Source organism: Chroicocephalus ridibundus, chromosome 4, assembly GCF_963924245.1.
Source record: "Chroicocephalus ridibundus chromosome 4, bChrRid1.1, whole genome shotgun sequence".
NCBI lineage: Eukaryota > Metazoa > Chordata > Aves > Charadriiformes > Laridae > Chroicocephalus > Chroicocephalus ridibundus.
The window spans coordinates 55,219,872-55,237,405 of record NC_086287.1 but is presented as its reverse complement, the minus strand read 5'-3'; the positions used below and the strand labels follow the sequence as shown (position 1 = coordinate 55,237,405).

The window sequence follows — 17,534 nt, the reverse complement described above, 5'->3', positions numbered from 1 at the left end:
TCACCCTCACTGTAAAGAAGTTTTTCCGTGTATTTGAATGGAACTTCCTATGTTCTAAGCTTGTGCCCATTGCCCCTTGTCCTGTTGCTGGGAACCATTGAAAAGAGCCTGGCTCCGTCCTCCTTAAACCCACCCTTTAGATACTTGTAAACATTAATCAGGTCCCCCCTCAACCTTCTCTTCTCCAGGCTAAAGAGTCCCAGCTCTTTCAGCCTTTCCTCATAAGGGAGGTGCTCCAGTCCCATAATCATCTTGGTTGCCCTACGCTGGACTCGCTCCAGTAGTTCCCTCTCCCTCTTGAACTGGGGAGCCCAAAACTGGACACAGTACTCCAGTTGTGGCCTCACCAGTGCAGAGTAGAGGGGAAGAATGACCTCCCTCGACCTACTGGCCACAGTCTTCCCTATGCAGCACAGGATGCCATTGGCCTTCTTGGCGACAAGGGCACACTGCTGGCTCATGGATAATTTGCTGTCTACCAGGACCCCCAGGTCCTTCTCCTCAGAGCTGCTTCCCAGCATGTCCGCCCCTAACATATACTGGTGTTTGGCATTCTTCCTTCCCAGGTGCAGGACCCTACACTTGCTTTTGTTGAACCTCATTAGGTTCTTCTCTGCCCAGCTCTCCAGCCTGTCCAGGTCACGCTGGATGGCAGCACGGCCCTCTGGAGTGTCGGCCACACCTCCCAGCTTGGTATCACCAGCGAACTTGCTGAGGATACACTCTGTCCCCTCATCTAGGTCATTAATGAATATATTGAACAAAATTGGTCCAAGTATTGACCCCTGAGGGACACCACTCGTTACAGGCCTCCAACTGGACTCTGTGCCGCTGATCACAACCCTCTGAGTTCTGTCACTCAGCCAGCTCTCGATCCACCTCACTGTCACCTCGTTTAGCCCATAATTCCTCAGCTTCCTAATGAGGATGTTATGGGAGACAGTGTCAAAAGCCTTGCTAAGGTCAAGGTAGATGACATCTACGGCTCTCCCCTCATCCAGCCAACCCGTTATAACATCATAGAAAGCTATCAGATTGGTCAGGCATGATTTGCCCTTGGTAAATCCATGCTGACCACTTCCAATAACTTCCTGTTCCTCTATGTGTTTGGAGACGACATCCAGAATGAGTCGCTCCATTACCTTCCCAGGGACAGAGGTGAGACTAACCGGCCTGTAGTTCCCTGGGTCCTCCTTCATGCCTTTTTTGAAGATTGGAGTGATGTCAGCCTTCCTCCAGTCCTCAGGCACCTCTCCTGTTCCCCATGACCTTGCAAAGACAATGGAGAGTGGTCTAGCGATAACATCTGCCAGCTCTCTCAGCACCCGTCAGGGCCCATGGATTTATGAATGTCCAGCTTGGCCAAGTGGTCTCTGACCCGGTCCTCCTCAACTAAGGGAAAATAATTTTCGCATGGGCCCACTTTACTATTTGGTAACCATCTCCTCAGTAGATAGAAAACTGTGTAACGTAAGCATGTGACTCAGCCACCTCACCTTTGTTACTAATATAATTATATACTTTCTTACACTTGGCAATGAGAAACTGATACAGTTATAGCAAGAAAACACACAGCAGCTACTACAGAAGACTTTTTCTTCTCATCCCTAAAGTGCTGGAGATAGAGAGGACAAAGTAACTGAGGAGATTCTTAATGTAACTCAGACTTTCAGTTCAATGCATTTTAGATCATCAAATTCATATTTAGCTTCAGTCAGCAACTAGTTACTCTTTCTGTCTTTCTGAAGTAAGGGATCTAAATACTCTTCTTAAGCATTAGTTGTTTGCAACAGGAAAATAACATTCCTGTTAGCAAACTGTGTTAAAAAGGGAAAGAATTTTAAATTGTATGGGGGGAAAAAGCCCTAAATTCTACGAAGTGTCCTGGTAAAATCATGACTGAATCACAATACCAAAAATGTCAAATTTATCTCTAAAAACATATGGGGAAACTGAGTCTGTCCATAAAATTACGAACACAACTGAATGCCTGGAAAATAAAATTTCTACAAGAAACCCTTGTGATTTTTATCTCTTTTCCCATTGAGAGCACATACTTTAAAACAGCTACTACAGCCAAACAGCCACTAACAAACATAATGTTCCTTTAGCTGACAATTTGTATGAACTAGAAACAGGTTTATATCAAAATGATAAATTGGATGATTCCAGGCCAGAAACTGTTCTAAATCAAAACTTCTATTTAATCCCATAAAAACTGCCAATGGCATCAGTAGAAGGCTGACAACACACTGATCTAATGAAAAAAAAAAAAAAAACAAAAAACCACAACTCAAAAATTTGCTGTTACCAAAATAAACTTTCAGATATTTTGCTAGCCAAACCCAATGTATTTTTCCACGCAACTGGCAGCCTTTAAAATCACTGAAAACAACTCTAAGAGGCAGGCTAACGTAATCAAAGTCTTAGTTCCTGTTGTAGCCTTACATAGAGTTATTAGAGTTATTTAGCTTTGGAGTTCTTAGGCTTTGCATTTGCATTTATGATGCAGTTTGTTCCTATTTGGCGGAAGCTGCTCCTTAAACCACACCTTAAACGAACTTTTTCACTTCTTCTAGGCAAGGGGTAATACCTGGGGCAGAGTGGAAATAGAGATATTTATCTTCCTTAAAATCATAGAATCGGTTTGGGTTGGAAGGGGCCTTTAAAGTCCATCTAGTCCACCCCCCCTGCAATGAGCAGGGACGTCTTCAACTAGATCAGGTTGCTCAGAGCCCCATCCAACCTGACCTGGAATGTCTCCAGCGATGGGGCATCTCCCACCTCTCTGGGCAACCTGGGCCCATGTTTCACCATCCTCAGTGTAAAAAATGTCTTCCTTATATCTAGTCTAAATCTACCCTGTTTTAGCTTAAAGCCATTACCCCTTGTCCCATCGCAACAGGCCCTACTAAAAAGTTTGCCCCATCTTCCTTGTAAGACTATTGAAGTCTTGAAAGACCACAATAAGGTGTCCCCGGAGACTTCTCTCTTCCAGGTTAAATCATAGAATCGTTTAGGTTGGAAAAGACCTTTAAGATCAAACATTAAGATTAAACAACCCAAATATTCTTTATACGTACATATCTGCATACGAAATGACTATATAACATTACATGGCCGGCATGCATCTACCACAGCTCGCAGTGACTTACTAAAAGTGTGGAGGGCAGCACATGAAACTTCAGACAGCTAAAAGCAAAGCATACTTTTCTGGATAGCAGCATGAAAATCTAAATGTTTGGATGGAAGGAGACTGAGAACATCAAAATGAACCATTATGACTGGCTGGTCCTCAAAAGGAGTTCTCAAAAAGCTGTCAAAACACTGGTAAACCTTTAGAATATGTAAATAGTATTAATTCTGCTTTTTATATATAATACCCGCAATACTTTGTAAATTCAGTGAATTAATGTGGAAGATCTACTGGACATACCTATCCTGGAGAGTGAATGGAAGTGGGATGTTTTTGCCTTTGTTGAAATACTTATACTGGCAGAAAAAGACACAGTCAAACCTCATTACATGCAACTTACTCTGATTTTTGGTAAAACCCGACGAAGTGTTTCTGCAGGATTCTGTCGCATCAGGACTGGAAGATTTGCCACCACACTTGTTCCTTGGATATCCTGGCCAGAACTTACAAAAATATATACGTGCAACACATTACTCTCTACTGTGGTTACAAGTTCACAGCTTTCATTAAAAAAAAAACCAAAAAAAATCCACACTACACAGGTTATTCATATAGTAAGTCGAGAGGTATTACCTTTTTTATATAATATGTAGCAGAAAACAACATTTAAAAAAAATCAACCATAAGAGATTATGTATCATTTTTAATATGGAATGTTCTAATTTTTAGTGTAGCTTTGGAAAAAAAATATATAAGATTTGAAATATCCTTTAAAACTGGATGATCAAGGCAGTGGTTTTGTCAAAGCTTTTATATTATAACAATACGGGTGATAAAGCATAAGAAGGGGACAAATAGAAGATACAAATGAAAACTACACTCGACATACAACATTTTAGCAGAAATCTACCTTTTTTTTGCTTTTGTAGGGTAAACAGTCAGGTATAATCAGATGTATATTGACAAATGTGATTAAAGGAAGATGCAAAAACTTGGTTAGATTGCAGATTTTGTACCTTTCTCCTTATCCTGTCTCTCTCAATGCTATCCCACAATTGAAAAAGGAAACAAAACAAAAAAAAGGAGGACAGGAGGGAAACGGTAGGCAGCAATGAAGAAAAGGCACGATGAGATGAAAAGAAAAACTACCCAAGTGGATTAACTTCTAGAACAGAATCGGAAAGGATCTGGATGTCAAATTTAAAACTAAAACTAAACATCAACACATCCTCTTTCCTGTTGAAATGCATAAAATCCATTTTGCTAAATAAATTCACACTTGTTCCAACAGCTAAGCAGCTCATTTTTAAACAAGCACGCAAAGCTCAATTGTACACGTGAAAGCATTTTTCTTAGTGTGACATTACAATTAAATATGGAATATGATTATACACATCATTTTAAAAGAAATTCCTAGTAAAACTAATTTTAAAAATTTCCATATACCACTCCCCATCCCGTCATCATTCCAAGTTTTCTTAGTGAAAAATACGACCTCAGGAAGGGGACTAGGTATATAAATTGGTCACAGGACAGTAGATTCACAAAACCACCCTCCAATTTTGTCCTGCCCCTGAAGTATATTAGGGAATTCACAGTTCAGATGCAAAGCCTTTCTGCAGCATTTAAGCTGAAAAGACCTTTACACGTTCCATTAATGATCTAAATTACCCTCAACATTCATGTCTTTCAGAAGATCAAACAAAATTCTAGGTACAGTCAAGTAGGACAATTTAATCTTTTTTGTTAAACACATACAAATGTGTTTTTAAAAATAAGGACATGTTTGCATAATAAGAAAGAAGCAAAAGTAAATGCTTTGGTTAAAATCATCACAGACTAAAATACCCCAGCAGAAATATTGTAAAATCCTACTGGAAAGAAGAGGATGTTGTCTACCACCTGTTTGTGCCCCTGAAGCCCCGCCATGGCCATGCCTTCCACCTGGAGATGGGCACTGCCACTGAGGACATGCCAGTGAGGAAGTTCAGCCTCTACGCAGAGCTGCGGTGCACCTGCATGAGGGAGCAGCTGGCAGAGGACGTGCTGTGCTTCCGCCACCACCCTCAGGAGGAGCTGATGGAAAACCAGGGTCCCAGCCTCCTACATACCCTCTGCACCGGCCCCTACCTGGACATAGAACCACATGCTCATTGCAGATATCGGTAAAAGACACCTGGGCGGTTGTGCCGCAGTCGAGAGACTGCCGTCTAACAGTGCTGCCCTCCAGGCACTGCCGCAAGCTCCAGCTCACACACGCTTCTGACAGTACCCTCCTGACTGAGGCGATGTTTGGGGTGAAGGAAGGCAACTCGTACGCCTCCCTCAGCTGTGAGTAGGCAGGGGCCACTGTTACCAGCAGCAGGACGCGGCCAGAGAGCTATGCTATGGCAGAGGCACAGTTCTTCAGGCACGGGCTCAGGCCTGAAGACACTCCCAGGGAAGCTGCTGCTGCAGAACTGAGTCGTTGGACATGCAGAACACACTGCTCCATCAGCAGTGGGAATTGCTGCCGCACCTTTCCTCCACAGCAAAAGCACCTCTGGGCAGTGGGATCTGATGCAGCTGAAGGGGCCATTGCCAGGAGCCTTGCAACAGAGACTCACTCACGTTACCCCCTGAACTGCAACTGCCCTCCCTCTTCCCAAATCCATTCCCCTGGGGAGCTTTACCCTGTGCAAAGGTGTCAATAAATCCCTTGTTTACACACAGATGCTGCATCCATGAGCATCTGGGCATCACTTTGTTGGGGAACGCAGGCATAGGGTGCTGACAGCTCAGCTGCCACAGAGTTGGGGAGCATTTTGCAGAAGAGCTGGTGCAGAGGGCTCTGCTTTCATGACTCACTGGGCTTTGGCTTCCCAGGGCTTGTGGGTCAATCCCAGTAGCAGCCTGGCATCACACAGCTGCTTGACCACTTGCCTCCAGTGGGATAGTGGAGAGAATCGGGGGGTAAAAGTGGGAAAACTTGGGGGTTCAGCTAAGGCAGTGCAGTAGGTAAAGCAAGAGCTACACGCTGAAACAAAGCACAAAGAATTCATTCACTACTCCCCTGGTCTGCCCACCAGACCTGCCTTTTCGGGGAGTGTTCTGTCTCCCTGCGGCTTGGGTCACTATGAAATTTCCCAGCCTTGTACGGCCTTCGGATTATTATCATAGAATCCTAGAATATCTGAAGTTGGAAGGGACCAATAAGGATCATCGAGTCCAACTCCCTGCTCCTCGCAAGGCTACGTCAAGTTCAACCCTACGATCAAGAGCATAATCCAGACACTCCTTGAACTCTGGCAGGCTTGGTGCCATCACCACTTCCCTGGGGAGCCTCTTCCATGACCGGGCCACCCTCTTTATGAAGAACCATCTTTAGAAATTCTTGTGTGATTACAGCACCTAATATACCTTATTGTGGACAAAACCAAACTTTCTTACTTCCCCAAGTTCCAGAGTGATCAAGAAGGATCCATCACAAACTTAGTCACGGCAGACTGTTCTAAACAGGTGCTACATTACACCAATGCCAGAAATTAATATAGTTGTGTCTTTTTTAATGGACCCTATTCACCTTCAATAGCAGAAAGACAGAAAGAACCCAATATTAGAAAGAATGCAAACAGAAGAGTTACCATCCATTCTGAGTAACACATGAGCAGAAAGCTGTGAACACTGTACTGAGGTTATCACATGTTGCTGTCATCAGGGCTACAACATTTTGACCTGCTGACCAAACCCTGGGAATCACTCCCAGAGCAGAGACTTCACCTTTATTGTGCCTATACAGTTACAATAATAAAAAACGAACAAAAATGTTGAGCAGCTGTGGATGGAGGTCAACACGGATGTAAGAAAAATACACTGAAATTCACAATACCAGAGTGTAGTAATAAACATACTAATGGAAAAAACCTCAAGAGGCTGAAAACAGGACAAATTTAAGAGACATCATTTCAAAGTCAAGAGGAAAAGGCTTGACAGAGCATAGAAACAATCGCCATTTCCTGTATTTTTTTGAATACAATTATCTTCTCTTGGGATCTACCTTACTTTAGGAATACAAAAAATTACTAATCCAATATTGTATTTTTTTTAAATACAGTGTGTATTCCAACTGAGAAAATGTATCAGTATTTTTTAGTTTTTTAATCCTCTGTTAAGGCTACTACTGATTTTCAATTAAGCTAATGGGATTTTCTTAAAAAGCCCTTTTTAATGTGATTCAAAACCAGCACGAATGGATGAGAGTACAGATTTTTAGACTGATTTTAATATTTAATATTAGCATCCCTGCAATCTTATTTGCTAAACATGCATGAGCTCGCTCAAGAAAAACATGTCTCCCGCGAACTTCTAAACTCAGTGAAAGGACAGTATTCTGCCAACTACTGAAAATGGACTTAAATTAATGATTAATAACTTACCTATTTACAGCTTGCAATATTTTTTTGCTTATTCAAAGCCATTTTATTAGCTGATGTAAAGCCATGAATCTTAAAGCCTTTGATGTTTATGGCAGATTTCTCTGAGTACCACATATTAATTCCAACAAAGCTTTACAGAAGAACTGAGAAATCCAGAGCCCCAGAGCAGAAAAGGGTCAGAGGGTGGATGAGGCCCACAACTTTGTACAACACGACTTGCAAGGAAGAGATGAGTACCTTTGATTTATGCAGTAATGACGCAAAAGGAACTAGGAGAAGCTGTTTTATCCAAAGTTTTATTCAGTTTGTACCAAGACGGAAGAAATCCTAACTGCTAAAAAATGCAACCAACTTTACCAGTCAGAAATGTAAAGCTACGGGGAGCGTTTCCCTTTAAACCAAAAATGCTCAGGATCTGGCTTGCTGCCAATTAAGAATGTGAAGCAGGAGGCATTGCAACACCTACACAGCCTGTAATTTTCCAACTGCGGAAGATTTTTCTTCTATTTCTACCAAAGAAGCTGCACCATAGATTTTCTTTATATATTAAAGACTTCAGGTTTAGAGTGAATTATTGCTAAATGCTCAGATTTAGATATTTTTGTACTAATAAATACATTAAAATAAATGCTAAGTCTTTTCTTTAGAGTCACAGTAAGCTCAATGTAAGGAAGGTTCTACTCCTTTATTAACAGTGATAACTGCAGAAGAACTCAGCAGAGCCCTATACTTAGAAGCAATTTAGCTCAACCTCTTTTGTGCTAGTGAAATCCACACAGATAATACCATTTAAATATAAAAATTCAGGCCCCATTTTCTGAGTTCATCCTACAGGAGATCCCAGTGACTTTACAATGCTGGGAATCCTCAACCAGGGGGGAAAGCTCTCATGCCTGAACACTTCTGTTCTAATACTCACTGCAACACCAGCTGCTCGCAGTCAGCTGGTGGTACCAGATCTGGTCTAGCTACAAGGCTCACTGAAGAGCTGGTACTTTTGGTTTTACTTGGGTTTTTTTTTCTACCATCACAAAAATGAGGTCTACATTATATTTGAGACTGCCTTGAGACTGGAGCGCATCCTCCTAGAAACCATTTACAAACATACAAAGGACAAAAGAGTGATTTGGAGTAGTCAAGCCTGGATTTGTGAAGGGGAAAATCACGCCTGACCAACCAACTTGACAGCCTTCTACAACGAGATGACTGGCCTAGATGGTGGAAGTTCTTTAACTTATTTTAGCAAGGCCTTTGACATCATCTCCCGTAATATCCTCATAGATAAATTGATGAAGTACATGCTAGATAAAGGGAAAGTGATGTGGACTGAAAACTGGCTGAACTGTAGAGCATAAAGGGCTGTGATCAATGGCAAGGCAGCCAGCCACTGGCGGGTTACCTCAGAGGTCTACACGGCTCGTAATGCTGTTTAATGTTTTCATTAATGACCTGGATGATGGGACAGGGTGCACCCTCAGGTAGTGTGCAGATGACACAAAACCGGGAGGAGGGACTGATAGACCAGATGGTTGCACAGTCTCAACAAGCTGGAGAAACAAACCAACAGGGATCTTACGAAGTTCAACAGTGGGAAATGCAAGTCCTGCAGCTGTGGAGCAATAACCCCATGCAGGAGAACAGGCTGGGGGCCAGCCAACTGCAAAGCAGCTTGGCAGGAAAGGACCTGGAGGTTCCAATCGACACCAAGCTGACCAGGAGCCAGCAATGCGTCCTTGTAGCAAAGACGGCTGACATTCTGGGCCCCACTAGGAAGAGCATCACCAACAGCTCAAGGGAGGCAATCATTCTTTTCAGTTCGGCACAAGAAACTCATAGACAGACGGGAGTGAGTCCATCGAAGGGCCGCAAAAATGATTAAGGGATTACAGCATCTAACATTTGAGCAGAAGCTTATACAACAGGGATATTTAGTCTAAAGAAGATAAGACTTGGGGGCCTTATTTAATATGTATAAAACCTGATGTGAGGCAGATTCTTCCCAGTGGTGCCCAGTGACAGGATGAGAGGCAGCAGGCACAAACTGAATACACAGGAAACTCCACTTAACCCCTCCAGAAAAAGTTCTTCAATGTCAGGATGCTCAAACATTGGAATTAATTGCCCAGACAGGTGGTGGACTCCCCATCCTTATGATTCAAAATCTTGAGTTCAGGACGAGACCCTGAACAATATTGTTCTAATTCACACTGTTTTGAGTAGGGAGGTGGACTAGATGTATGTCCAGAGGTCCCTTCACACCACAACTATACTATGGTTCTCACATTCAGGATAGGTGTTTCCAGGTTTGCAAGCTTTTAGCAAGCTCAGGGCAGACAATAAGATATCTGATATTTATAAAAAGTAACTAATTAAAGTAGATGCTTAAAAATCCAATTTGAGTTTAATTTTATAAGTATTTTTAAAAACGAGTTCTGTAAAATAAGAACAAAAAATTTTAAAAAGTCCCTGGGTACTCAATTAGAAAAGTTTTTATCTGTAAAGGGAATGAAGGACTACAGCTCCTTCTACAGCATGAAGAAAGGAGATTAGTCACTGAATGTTCCCCAAGAGAATATTACCACAAAGGAGTTTGAAAAGGAGAAGATAGATTTACATCTCTCTCTCCTTCATTTGCACTAGCCTGCAAAACAGGATGACAGGAGCGGAATACAATATTGTAAAGACGACTGAGGTACAATGTTTACCCAAGCTCTAACTAAAGCACTGTGTTTATAAACTGACTTTTCTTTAACACTGTGGCTAACTGTATCAAGTTCAGCAAAAATGATTTGCTAAATGGCCATTGTTGAATCAACTATTGAAGTCCATGCTTTGCGTAACTTAGTTTTACGAACCTAGTTCTGATGGATGGCTGCAGGGCATTACAGTGTTAACTCAACACCCCATAAGTGACATTATTTTCTGTGCAAGATTCCAAAATGTTCTCTGCTGTCTAAATCTGCAATGAGTGAGGGATTAGAATAACATGATAAAAACAAAGTCATAAAGTATTCAATAACTAACTAGGTATCAGGAAAAAGAAATTCACAAAGAACATTGTCAAACATTGAAAAATGGTGCCCAGAGGTCGGGAGATCCTTGGAGACATTCAAAACTCATCTGGACAATGTCTTGAGCAACCTGATCTAACACCAAATTACATTAGACTTGGAAGTCAGCCCTGCTTTGAGCAGGGCATTGGACCAAATTACCTCCAGAGGTCCCCAACCACCTAAACTATTCTATGACTGTGATTCATAAATCCTAAACTTAATTTCCTATTGATATAAAAGCTCAGTATCCGACAGGATTTAGCCTATACATAATGATTCAATAGCAATTCTCCTTCCAGGATTTCTGTTCTCCTGAACAATATAATGGTTGCCAAGGCAAACTAGAAATCCAGATAAATATTTCTGTAAATAACATAAAAGTGCTTAGCCCATAAGACTTCCTTAGAGAAGCTTCTTTACTTTTATTGTGAAGAATTTTATATGGCAATCTTTGCTATGCCAACAGGGAGACATAGACTTACAATTTATTAAACTGCTTTCTAAATACTATTCTTGCTAAGTAAAAACTAACACTTTTACAAGTTTTATTTCTTAATTTTGTCTTTGTATAATTTCAGGGTTTTGGTAACAAAAAAAGGAAAAAAATCTAGAAAGTAAAAGTATTTATTGAAATCACAAATATTGAGTGATTTTAAGAGTAATTTTCATGTCATTTTAAGGTGAATACTCCGATAAAATTCAACCTGGTATTTTCTGTAAAAGTACAAACTTTTCTTAACACTGCTTAACACTAGTGTAAAGCAGTAACTTTCCTTTTATTTCATGTTATCCATGCTTACATTTTATGTATGCTTCTGTAAACATAAATTACATACCAGGAGTATCTGAACATCTATTTGACATATATTAAGTATATTATGAACAGACCCAGTCCCATGGAAGGAGCTGTCATTCCATTAAAATAACTTCCTTTAAGAGCCTCAGTTGAACAAAGACTGAGAAGGATGAGCTGTACAAATATTAACACAGCCTTGAAACTATATATTACAAGGGAGATTTTATAGGCCATGTAAGTGCTGGATGAAATTGTTTGTACATTATCCTCTACCATGTTGCAAATGACCAAAAAAAAAAAAAAAAAGGTATCTGGAATCAAAAAATGATGTTTTATGTGGCAATTTGCCCTAGGATTTGAAGTTGTAAAGATACATGAGATATTTGGGGTATATTTTTAAAATCAAATACCCGATGTATCAAACTGCTTGTATTTCTGGCATTGTACAGTAACTGCTAAAAAAAGAGTCTTCCTTCTCAAAAAAAACTAGTACAAGAATTCAAAAAAACATTACTCATTTAGACACACACATATACATAATTACAGCTCTATGTATCATATTAACTATTTTATATATTATAACACAATCTTATGTATTCAAATACAATACTGGGGCTCCTAAGCTGTATGCTTCACTTTCTTCCCTGTCAGAAAACCTTCTTAAGGTCACAGTTAGCTGGGCATCATTTGTAACAACCTCTAAACTAATTTAAATTGTCCTAGAAACCAATGGCCTTTTTCTGTATGTATTAATACACTATAACGTTTATGTATGCAAGCCTTCACATATATAACATTTATGGTAATATGCAAGATTCTAGAACAGGGATATAAACCAGACTGTACCTAAGTTTAAGACTGTGTTTGGGCCAAAGAAGCGTTAAGCAGCTTTGTCCTTTAACCCTTCCCTCACTCTGTTACCTGTCTAGCCAGAGAAAATAAAAGAAACTTTTATTTTCAGGTTTCTATAATTTTGCTGAAAATAAGATTGAATTAAATTAATCTGATTAATATCTATTTTCAAGAAGTCAGAAGTCCTGATAATATCACCATACCATATGAACATCTCCTTGCAATTGACATTGTAACGCCTTTCTATTAAAATCTCATTTTTAAAACCACTTTCTCATCCTGATCTTCTACTTCAGATGTACGTGCCTGTGGTCGTTTTACAGCACATCTGAATAATGTCTATGTAATCTATATTAAAAAAAGAATAAATTAATCTGATCTTAGTACATATCTGAATGCGCACCATTACACAAGAAAATTCTAGTGCAATTACATTAAGAATGGAAAACCCACATGTAGCTGAACAGTAATTTTGTATTCATAGTAACCTTGTTTACCAGGATCAGATTGGTCAACTGAAGTTTCTTATTTCTGTTTGCTTGCTGAACAAGTATCAAACAGCAAAAGGATTTCTAATTCATACAAACACTCCTTTCTGTTCCTGAGCCAAAACAAATGTACTATAATAACACAATAACTTCATTGTTCATGCTATCATCAGTTTCTGTGAGGTTAGACACTAATTACTATGAGGAAACACTGAGCTTCTCTCCTTTGAATTTTAAGAAAAGTTTCAAGGTTATAAAAAGTGCCTCAAAGGAACACATTTTTCCTCTCAAATATTATCTAGTATCAACGTTACTATCTCTGAGAAGATAAGTGTTTCCTCTTCCTTAGATGACTTATAACACATACTGCGTTTTTTATGGTCTCTGAGTAGAATTCATCTTGGTGTTTTTTTTTATTTTGAGTCTACATTCAAAAAGTAAAACCAGTCCTTTCACCCCAGCATTGAGCTAATGCAATTTCCAGTTCCTAGGTGATACAACAAAAACGAGCTAGTAGCTGATACTATTTTCCCTTCTGCCTAGTCCTCATTCCCTCACAGAATTTATAATTTTCACTTTCAATAAGATTTGTCATTTCACAGCATGCATTACATGATATAAGAAGTCTTCTGATAAAGTACGAGGCCTGTAATTTTTTCACACAGAAAACGAGAGGAAAAAAAATAATCACAGATGCTAACCAAATTCTAGAAGGATAAATTACTGCTGGTGACCTAAATTTATCTTATAGTCTAATTTAGACACAGGATCTCTTTTAATTCTCTCATCTTATTTTTTGTATCAGTGTATTTCATCCACAAGGTTAGCTATTTGTGGCATGAAAGAGATGAACACTTCAAATGACCTAGCAAGTATTAAAATCTACTTAGTCTTCATCAACTCATGGGTCTTATAAGTGTATATTGTGTATAATTATACACAATAGGTCCAAAAGCTCCCACTTTATTACTTATCTGTGTGTCTTTCCATCATACATTCTCATCCTTTCGTATCGTAACATATTCCATCTTGTATCAATTCCCTTTTTTTTTTTTTTTTAACAACAACTCTGTTTCAATAGTTGTGGAAGTTGATGAGGATCTTCTCAAAAATATTTAAAGATTCTTGATCCAGAAAGCAGTATCTGTACATTTCAACCTCTCCTTTAGAAAATGGACTCACTGGTCTAAAAAAAATTGTCTATTTTGTCAAGATTTATTGACTGCTCTAAGAGAAGATATCACTTCCCTTCACCTCAACCATTGCTATGAGTCATTTAAAACTGAAATACACTACGCTATTTCCACGAGGAATTCCTCTGCATGCCATTAGGAAAAGCACATGAAAGATCAGGAAAGCAACTGTTACTGATCTATTTCTCTGTATCTGCATTGCTTCATAAAAAAAGCCTTTTCTGTGTAACAAGAGTTTATTTTATATTGAAGACCATGGTAAAAGACTGAAATAACCATAACCTTCTAAGACTTAAAGTACAAGTAGGACTTTTGAGCCATCTTCCAAAACATTCTGATGTTTTAGAATAGGCTTATAAGATCCATAACAACAAAACCTAAGTTGCTGCCTCGACCACTGTAACATAGACAAATGGTACATTAAACATACTTTGTACATGAGTTGACCATTCATTTTCAAAATTACAAAGAATGGATCAAAAAAAAATAAATGCAAAAGACGAGTAGAGACGTTGTAAAAAATGCTAAATACAGAGTGAATGGAAGTACAGTGTATGAGTACAGTGAATGAATGAAAAGCCACCAGAAAAGAAAAACAAAAAAAGGATAGAGATTGAACCCAAGGGTTTGAAGCTATTGCTCACAGCATTTCCCCCCATATGCAAGAGAAATATATTTATGTATCTATAGGGATAGAAATACACCTATAGTGATATTGTAAATAGACAGATATCATATACAATAATCTAAGCTGAACTCATGTTTCAGTTTGAAAAATATGGGAGTAAAATCGTGAGCACTGAAAAAATATATCTGACATTTTAAAAACTCTTTTGAAACCTTAGCTCTAGAAGCAGCTCTTTTTTTCCCAAGCAAGAAAATCCGACTGTGACCTCAGAATGACTTCAAACAGTTAACACTAAATTTCTACCAAATTATTGCTGTCATACTCAAAAGGCCTGGTGACTCAAAAGAAAAAAAATAATTAGAAAACGAACACATAACTGTGAAATTACTCCTCATATAAGCTAGCTTTTAGACAGCTCAGAATTGGAAAGCCTTGCTTGCTCGCCTTCTGTTCATTATTCAAACATTTTCAAGCAGTACTGGACATCTACGTCAGACTGAAGCAGCTAGATGCATCAGCAATACAATGTCAGCTAACTCTAGTATTGTTTCCTCATCCATCAGAAGCAACCATAGATCAAAATCAGATTCCCGAGGTAAACATGCAAATAACTAAAAATTACTTCAATTCCAAGCTGTTGCTGATTCACATTCTGTCAAACAAAAAAGTGCTTTGCTTGATTCATGTTCACTTTGGAAAGTAGGATGCAATTCAGCTACTTAATTAAAATGAAGAAAGAGTCAGAGTCATGTCTCTCAGAAATATGAGATTTGTTCCATTGATGGCATACAGCTTGGAGTGGACAGATAATCAAACCAGATAATACAATTAACATAATAAACAAATTGAAGTGATGACACAAGTCTTTGCAAATTTCCAGTTCTCTGGCAGAATAATTTCAAACAGCAGATAAATTAGTATTATGTATATAGATAATTCATCTGTATTTACATTCCTGTTAAAGTCATTATGAGCACACCATCAGAATCCTCCTGCCTACCCAACTAGGTTTCGGTAATTATAACCCCAATAACGTTCCCTACCTTCAAAATTACTACAGTGATCTTAAACAGCCTTTTGTTAGACTATTTTTTCCTCACATACTCATATTTTAAATTATTTCTAACGGTACAATTATCCCAAGAAGAGTCTGACATTCTGCAATGGAAAGAATAAATAAAGCATTTACCAGTAATTCCACCCACTTTTACTAAAATTAGTTCAGAATCATCTCTGGAAGAAAAGAATATCTCTTTCCTTTGAATGCATGTCAAATACACTCAACTGCATAGATCCTTCACAGCACACCAGTGTTAACCATCAGAATATCTGGCTTATCTATTTACTATGTTAGTATCAATATCCTTCTATGGAAGCAAAAGTAACGTGGAAAAATAAAAATTTCAGTAAAAGGCAACTATTGATACAATACCATTTACACACCACTTCCACACACACCCCACACAAATACCCCCCCCCCTTTAGTTTGTTACTGAAAAGGAACAGAATTAACTGTCACTAAGGGTGTGGGGCAGTAAATTTTTGGTCTAAACTCATTGTGGAATATTAACACAATGTATTATTTTAATGAATAATACTTTTACTAGGTAGCTGGTATGGTATCCATGCAAATGGATATCTACGGGTAGAATTTATCCTAAAAACAGCACACCGTGCTTAGAATGTCAATGTTATTTCAGTGCATCCAGAACTCCAAAGTTCTGTATGAGTACCACAGGGCCAACACAGTCCTTCCAGGTGTCACACAAACCATCTCAACTGCTATTAAGTGTGTAGTCCCTGAAGATAACGAGCTTAAGGCAAACCCTCAACCATAGGGATGATGGCAAACAAAAGGAAAGTAAAATGCATGCACTTGCAAGGGAAGGAATAGCATTTGGGGAAAAATAAAGTCAGTCTTATGTATGTTGGACTCCAAAAGGGGGAGCAACAGAATTAAAAAAAAACCCTAGCAATTGCATCCTTCACCAAAAAGCATGTAAAATGAGTCACGAACACCTCAAATGACCTAACAAGTACGGAAATGTACTTAGAACCATCTTCAACTCATGGGTCTTAAAGGTGTCAGGTATTATACACAACAGATCAAAAAGCTGCCACTTTCCAATTCTTCCTTTTAAAAAAAACCAATGTCATCTACATGGACTTATGCAAAGCGTTTGACACTGTCCCACATCACATCCTTGTCTCTAAATTGGGAGACACAGATTTGATGGATGGACCACTCAGTGGATAAGGAACTGGCTGGATGGTCACACTCAAAGAGTTGCGGTCAACGGCTCAATGTCCAAGTAGCGACCAGTGACAAGTGGCGTTCCTCAGGGGTCAGTACTGGAACCAGTGCTGGTCAACATCTTTGTCGGCAGCATGGACAGTGGGGTTGAGTGCACCCTCAGCAAGTTTGCTAAGGACATCAAGCTGTGTGGCACAGTCAACACCCTGGAGGGAAGGGATGCAATCCAGAGGGACCTTGACAGGTTTGAGAGGTGGGCCCGGGCCAACCTCATGAAGTTCAACAAGGCCAAGGTCCTGCACCCAGGTTGGGGCAATCCCAAGCACAAATACAGGCTGGGCAAAGAATCGCTTGAGAGCAACCCTTAGGAGAAGAACTTGGGGGTGCTGGTGGACGAGAAGCTCAACATGAGCTGGCAATGCGTGCTTGCAGCCCAGAAGAACAACTGTATCCTGGGCTACAACAAAAGAAGCGTGGCCAGCAGGTTGAGGGAGGTGATTCTGCCCCTCTACTCCAGTCTCATGAGACCCCACCTGGAGTACTACATCCAGCTCTGGGGCTCTCAGGATGTGGACCTGTTGGAGGAAGCCTAGAGCAGAGCCACGAAGATGATCAGAGGGTGGGAGGACCTATGCTATGAGGACAGCCTGAGAGAGTTGGGGTTGTTCAGCCTGGAGAAGAGAAGGCTCTGGGGAGAACTTATAGCAGCCTTCCAGTAT

General features: G+C 39.7%; 1 protein-coding gene across 5 annotated transcripts in view; it reads right to left on the bottom strand.

Moving 5' to 3' along the window:
• PPP4R4 (protein phosphatase 4 regulatory subunit 4) overlaps window positions 1-17,534 on the bottom strand; it is a 109,921-nt gene that overhangs the window by 79,314 nt on the left and 13,073 nt on the right. For all 5 annotated transcript variants that reach the window (XM_063332691.1, XM_063332688.1, XM_063332686.1 and 2 more), the window contains exon 3: window positions 3,537-3,639. In XM_063332691.1, coding sequence (XP_063188761.1) covers window positions 3,537-3,639 — 103 coding nt within the window. The remainder of the gene's footprint in view (window positions 1-3,536; window positions 3,640-17,534) is intronic.